At 44.0% G+C, this 7,540-nt stretch overlaps 1 protein-coding gene across 1 annotated transcript in view; it reads right to left on the bottom strand.

Annotated features, from left to right (window-relative positions):
• Positions 1-5,743: 5,743 nt before the first annotated feature.
• The window catches only part of LOC134345068 (probable G-protein coupled receptor 149), a 91,977-nt gene continuing 90,180 nt past the window's right edge, over positions 5,744-7,540 (bottom strand). Inside the window, exon 4 of the mRNA XM_063045201.1 lies at positions 5,744-6,316. Coding sequence (XP_062901271.1) covers positions 5,744-6,316 — 573 coding nt within the window. The remainder of the gene's footprint in view (positions 6,317-7,540) is intronic.

Below are 7,540 nucleotides of genomic sequence, written 5' to 3'. Positions count from 1 at the left end.
GGATGATAATGTGGTAAATTGGATCAGCAAATTTGCTGATGATACAAAGATTGGAGGTGTAGTAGACAGTGAGGAAGGTTTTCAGAGCCTGCAGGGGGACTTGGACCAGCTGGAAAAATGGGCTGAAAAATGGCAGATGGAGTTTAATACAGACAAGTGTGAGGTATTGCACATTGGAAGGACAAACCAAGGTAGAACATACAGGGTTAATGGTAAGGCACTGAGGAGTGCAGTGGAACAGAGGGATCTGGGAATACAGATACAAAATTCCCTAAAAGTGGCGTCACATGTAGACAGGGTCGTAAAGAGAGCTTTTGGTACATTGGCGTTTATTAATCAAAGTATTGAGTGTAAGAGCTGGAATGTTATGATGAGGTTGTATAAGGCATTGGTGAGGTTGAATCTGGAGTATTGTGTTCAGTTTTGGTCACCAAATTACAGGAAGGATATAAATAAGGTTGAAAGAGTGCAGAGAAGGTTTACAAGGATGTTGCGGGACTTGAGAAACTCAGTTGTAGAGAAAGGTTGAATAGGTTAGGACTTTATTCCCTGGAGCGTAGAAGAATGAGGGGAGATTTTATAGAGGTATATAAAATTATGATGGGTATAGATAGAGTGAATGCAAGCAGGCTTTTTCCACTGAGGCAAGGGGAGAAAAAAACCAGAGGACATGGGTTAAGAGTGAGGGGGGAAAAGTTTAAAGAGAACATTAGGGGGGGCTTCTTCGCACAGAGAGTGGTGGGAGTATGGAATGAGCTGCCAGACGAGGTGGTAAATGCGGGTTCTTTTTTAACATTTAAGAATAAATTGGACAGATACATGGATGGGAGGTGTATGGAGGGATATGGTCTGTGTGCAGGTCAGTGGGACTAGGCAGAAAATGGTTTGGCACAGCCAAGAAGGTCCAAAAGGCCTGTTTCTGTGCTGTAGTTTCTATGGTTTCTATGGTTCTATGAAATAACCTTAGAAAGTAAGGCCATATATTTTGGGTATGTACCTCAAGAATGGTTGAAAAGAGATAAATATTTAATGAATATACTACTGTGGGCTGGTAAAAAGACCCTTACCAGGAAATGGTTATCACAGGAGAGCCCAACTTTAAATGTATGGATGGAAATTACAACGGACATTTACAAAATGGAGAAGATAACAGCATCTGTTAATCATAAGTTGGAACAATTTGATTCATACTGGGGAAAATGGTTTAACTACATAACACCTCATCGGCCTGATTTTATTCTCACAAGTCAATGAATACGTTGTTAAAAAAAAAATCACTCCCTACTTTATACATAGTTTTCTTCTTTAGATTGTTCTATCTTTCCTCTCCTTTCTATAAGTGTATACCTCAGATAAATATTATGTGGAGATTTGTGACAAATATGATTATATGATATATATGTACAGTATCTGAAATACATCTTATGGAAATGTTTGTCTGATGATGAACTTCAGTAAAAAATAAATTACAAAAAAAAGGAAGTCATGCTGCTGCTGTATAAAGCTTTAGTCATACGACACTTGGAGTATTTTATATAATTTATTAATTTAGAGATATAGTGTGGAACAGGCCCTACCAGCCTAATGAGCTTCACCATTCAGCAACTTATCTGTTCAACACTACACCAATCACAAGACAATTTACAATGACCAATTAACCTACTGACCAGCTCATCTTTGGACAGTGGGAGAAAACCACGCAGTTCATGGAGGGAACATACAAACTCCTTACAGAGGGCACCAGAATTGAACTCTGAACACTGAATGCCCTGAGTTGTAAGGGCATTGCGCTAACCGTTACACTACCGTGGCATATTGCGTGTAGTTCTGGTCACGCCACTAGAGGAAGGATATGGGGACTGGGAGAAGAGGTTTACCAGAATGCTGCCTGGATTAGAGAGAATAAGGTACAAGGAAAGGTCAGACAAATGTATTGTTCTCCCAAGAACAGTGGTTCCCAACGTGGGATCCATGGACCCCTTGCTTAATGGTATTGGTCCATGGCATGAAAACTATTGTGAACCATTGCCCTAGAGTGCTGGTGGCTGAGGAGTACATGACAGAGGCCTTTAAAATTATGAGGAGCAAATATAGAGTGGGCAGTCAGAATTGTCTCCCCATGGTAGAAATGTGAAACACCAGAGGGGGATGTTTTCAGGCAGTGTGAGGAACAAGTTTTTTTTTACTGGTTCATATTTTTACTGTTATTCTGTATGTATTTCATTTACCATTTCTGTAAGAGCAGTCTGTTCTGTTTTCAGCCTGCTTGGGCTATTGTCGAAGATAAGGGATGAGGAGAAATGTGTGCCATCCAATTAGGATGGTCGAATTAAGGGCAGGTTTCTCTGGTGAGGGACACTAATGTTGGGCTTGGAGTTTTTTTTAAGATGAGCTGAAGAGGGATGGAGCAGGAGAGAAGAGGTCGTAGGATTCGACCTGAAGCAGGACAGTGATTTGACGAAGCCAGGGGCGAGATTGATTGAAGGTCGGTGACTTGTGGAAGCTTGAATCTCCAACTTGCGCACATTTGATTGTTCTATTAAAACGGGCCCTTTCTTTGTTCTTTTCTTTACTAACCCTTTAGTCAAATTAAGATTCATAAATATAATCTTTTAATCGTATGCGTGTACTGTCCGTTATTTCGTGGCACTAATTTGTATCAGGGTACCGAATTACAGAGCATCCACACAAACAGGGGTTCGGGGTGGGAGAGCGCCTCGATCTCATGAGTTTGGCAGGGCCTGAGGTTGTCTTTCCTAGACCTACACAGCCAAGGAAGCCGGGGGTTTCATATATAAGCTCAGAGGATGGCAGATGCTTAGCGTAGGTTACCAGGGGTACTGTTGGAAGCAGCCAGTTTGGTGTTAAAGAGTGCTTTAGTTACATGAATAAGAAGGGAATGAAGGGATATGGATGAAGTACAGAAAGAAGACATTTTCTGTTCATTGGCATCATGATCAGCAAAACAGGCTCCTAGGAACTCAGTTGTAGGGAAAGGGTGAATAGATTAGGACACTATTCCTTGGAGGGTAGGAGAAAATGGGAGATTTGATAGAAGTGTACAAAATTAGAAGGAGTGTGGATAGGGTAAATGCAAGCAGGCTTTTTCCATTGAGGTTTGGCGAGACTAGAACTAGAGGTCCCAGGTTAAAGGGTGAAATGTCAAGTGCTTAAGGGAAACACGAGGGGGAATTTTATCACTCAGAGGGTGGTGTGAATGTGATACAAGCTGCTAGTGGAAGTCCCGGTTGCAGGTTCATTTTCAGCATTGAAGAGAAATTTGAATAGGTACATATATTGATGGGAGGGTTAGGAAGGGCTATGATCCAGGTTGACGTGACTATGCAGATAAATTGTTTAGCATGGACTAGATAGACCGAAGGGCCTGATTGTGTGCTGTAGTATTCTATGACTCCATGACTACAACATCATGGGCAGAGTGGCCTGTCCAGATTGGTACTACCCTAAGTTCTGTGGACTGTAACCAAACGTCTGCAACACAAGGATCTACTTTACACCTTAAATAATGGATTTCAAGGGCCAGAAATTGCATCAAGAAAAGTGGAGCCCTCACTACACCTGGAACTCCAGGAGAAGCTTTGGGAATCCCAACTTACAAAGGATAGGTTGGTCTAGGAGGGTGGTGTAACGATGATTTAGCAGACACCGGGTCTTTGTGAGTTAACTTACACGGGACAGTTACACAACCAATATCACAATTCCCAGAATTTGGAGGATTAAATGGTGATATGAACAAATCCTTCAATGTGCTTCGGAGAATAACTAAGAGCATTTAGTGAGAAAGTTTTCCATTGTTAGGCAGGAGCAGACGAAGGAGCCAAACTTAACAGGATCGTTGTTTCAGGAGTGAGTCTGGGAAATGCTTCTCTGTGTAGAGGGTATCAGAAGGTACAAATAGCACTGGGTTAATTATTAGTTTTGAGTCTGAGATTGATAGAAAATATGGCTGTCAGAAATATTCTTGAACCAACCTGCACAATGCTAATCACTGCCTTGCTACAGCAACATTATGACACACTGCACTACAATGGGCTTTGTTTTATCTTGTTCCAATTTTGCTCTTTCTTGTGATTGTGTATAATGTATGGTAATTTATAATTTTCTTGTGAATGTTCTTTTTCTGATGCTATATGGATGTAATAACTATGGCATGGATGGTCCCAAGCCTGGCTGCAAAAGCAGGAGGATTAGGCATGAGGCCAGCAACCCCATCCCATTAAAACCCAGTGCTACAGAGACGACAACAGAAGCTCCAAAGACCTCATCCCTGGGAGAGAAAGGATCTTTGAAAGACTGGCCCAGGACAGAGAACTCTGGGGAGCCTCTGTTGGTGACCTATACCCTTGCAGGGGTGATGGGTTTAAGAGAAAGAAGAGATATGCCTATGATGCTGTTGCAATTAAGTTGCATATATATTATCAAAGTCGAAGTGGAGTTTGTTGTCACATGTGCAGGAGTATGTGTATGCATGGGTGCAATGAAAATCTTGCAGCAACATCACAGACACGCATCAGATAAGCGGCATCTACAAGAGAAAAAGAGACTTAAATTCAGCACAATTTTCACAAGAAAGAACACAAAAGAAGGCCTATGGGATGCTGGGCTTCATTAACAGGGGGATTGAGTTCAAGAGTAGAGAGGTCATGTTGCAACTCTACAAATCTCTGGTGAGACCACACTTAAGAGTATTGTGTTCAGTTCTGGTCACCTCATTATAGGAAGGATGTGGAAGCTATGGAGAGGGTGCAGAGGAGATTTACCAGGATGTTGCCTGGATTGGAAAACAAGTCTTATGAGGCAAGGTCAGCAGAGCTGGGACTTCTCTCTTTGGAGCGTAGAAGGATGAGAGGGGACTTGATTGAGGTCTACAAGATTATGAGAGGCATAGATAGGATGGATAGCCAGTACCCGTTTCCCAGGGCACGAATAGCAAATACCAGAGGGCATATGTACAAAGTTAAGGGAGGGAAGTTTACAGGAGATATTGGGGTAAGTTTTTTACACAGAGGGTTGTGGGTGCCTGGAATGACTTGCCAGGGATGGTGGTGGAGGCTAAAACATAGGGGTATTGAAGAGCCTCTTGGACAGACACGTGGATGAAAGAAAAGCAGAGGGTTACGGGGTAGTGTGGGTTTAGTACTTTTTTTTGAGGAATATATGGGCCGGCAAAACATCAAGGGCCGGATGGCCTGTACTTTGCTGTTGTATTCTAGTGTCTAATTAGAAGAAAAAAAGTCTATTTTGGTGGGCAGCATGGTAGTGTATCGGTTAGCTCATCGGTTTACAGAGCCAATGATCGAAGTTCAATTCCTCCAAGCTGCCTGCAAGGAGTTTGTGCATTCTCCCCGTGACCGTGTGGGTTTCCTCTGGGTGCTCTGGTTTCCTCCCACATCTCAAAGACATACAGTTAATTAGTCACATGGGTGTAATCGGCCAGCATGGGCTAGTTGGGCCGGAAATGCCTGTTCCAGTGATGTATCTCTAAATGAATAATACACAGCGTTGCTAAACTGCTGTGATCAGAGTACTTCTACTCAGATATGCTTGTACACATGAAATAAATTCGACTTTTGACTTATTCATGGATATGGGAAAGGGCATGTTGATGGAGCAAAGTCAACTCAGACTGTCGTCAGTGGCTGAACCTTCTCAGGGCTCTGAGGTGAACACATGCCCACATCCTGTTGCAAATGGCATCCAGGCAACACTGGCCTTGCAAAAATCAGCAGGTCTTAGAGTCTTCCTCCCTCTTTCTGTAAGCGTCGTTCAAGAGCTGTATCTCTTCCCGGTAGCCGGATGGATCCTGGTGCTGCTTGTGGCTGTTCTGCCGGTGGGCCTCCACAGTGTCTGGGATGGAGATGCTGATATCGCTGCCGGAGCGATTGGTGGGGATGAGCAACGAGTACGAGGCCGACTCTGCCAGGTCAACGGAGATGAAGCGATTCTCCCGGCGGGAGTAGCGCAGGGAAGGCGAGCGGGCGTGGGCAGAGGACTGGCTGATGTTGCTGATGATGGAGACAGTGTCCAGTGCTTCCTCGTTCTCGCAGATCTCCAGGACTTCCAGGTGGATCTTGACGTTGGTGTCAGCAAGGTTCCCCGGTGAGTCCTCACTGCTGGGCTCATGGCCCACACTCTTTGAACGGTACACCTCCACCTTCTTGGCCACCGGCGTGATCTTCTGGCCCTCGCCACTGATTTCATACGTGGACAGCGAGAGGGTCTTGCCGGTGGATGGGGCATGCAGCGACACCATTCCTTGGAAGGCACACACGGGGATCGAGAGAGCACCAGGCCGCTGGAGGCAAGAACAAAAACAGAATCACCTAAAACAGATGTCACCAAAAAGTTTTGACAAACTTCTATAGATGTACAGTGAACAGTATCCAAACTGGTTGCATTATGGTATGGTATAGAAAAAACAATGCCTAATCCATCACAAATTCATGCTGATGCAACTGTATTTCTATGTTTTATTGATTACCCTGCTATACATAATATTTATTATGTATAACGGGATAGTTAATATTTATTGTGGGAGCATGTGGCCAAGTGGTTAAGGAATTCCACTAGCGATCTGAAGGTCGTGAGTTCGAGCCCCAGCCAAGGCAGTATGTTGTGTCCTTGAGCAAGGCACTTAACTACACAATGCTCTGCGATGACACCGGTGCCAAGCTGTATCGGCCCTTGCCCTTCCCTTGGACAACATCGGTGTCGTGGAGAGGGGAGACTTGCAGTATGGGCAACTGCCAGTCTTCCATACAACCTTGCTCAGGCCTGCGCCCTGGAGAGTGAAGACTTTCCAGGCGCAGATCCATGGTCTCACAAGACTAACGGATTCCTTGAACATATTATAAATTACTATAAATTGCACATTTAGACGGAGACGTAACGTAAAGATTTTCACTCCTCATGTATATGAAGGATGTAAATAATAAAGTCAATTCAATTCAATTCACGGGCAATACACTCCCAGCACTGAGCACATTTACGAGGAGTGCTGCCACAAGAAAGCAGCATCCATCATCAAGGACCCACACCATCCAGGCCATGCTCTCTTCTCGCTGCTGCCAATAGATCCCACACCACCAGCATCAGGAACAGATATTATCCTTCAGCCATCAGGCTCCTGAACCAGTGTGGTTAACTTCACTCACCTCTGCGCTGAACTGATTCCACAACCTATGGACTCACTTGCAAGGAATTTAAAACTCATACTTATTTTCTTTTTCTGCTATTTGTATGATTTATTTTTAAATTCCTGCATGTCACTGTCTCAGGGCATCTGTCCTGGACCCATATAAATATAATTGCGAAGAAAGCATGACCGCACCTCTACTTCCTCAAGAGGCTGAATAGATTCAGTAACTCATCAAAAACCTTTGCAAACTTCTATAGACGTGTGGTGGAAGGTGTGCTGACTGGCTGCATTACGGCCTGCTATGAGAACACCGATGCCTTTGAGTGGAAAATTGTAGAAGGTACTGGATTTGGCCCAGTACATCACTGTAAAGGCCTCCCA

Source organism: Mobula hypostoma, chromosome 4, assembly GCF_963921235.1.
Source record: "Mobula hypostoma chromosome 4, sMobHyp1.1, whole genome shotgun sequence".
Lineage (NCBI taxonomy): Eukaryota > Metazoa > Chordata > Chondrichthyes > Myliobatiformes > Myliobatidae > Mobula > Mobula hypostoma.
The sequence above is the reverse complement of the archived record's forward strand: the minus strand, read 5'-3'. Positions and strand labels throughout refer to the sequence as shown.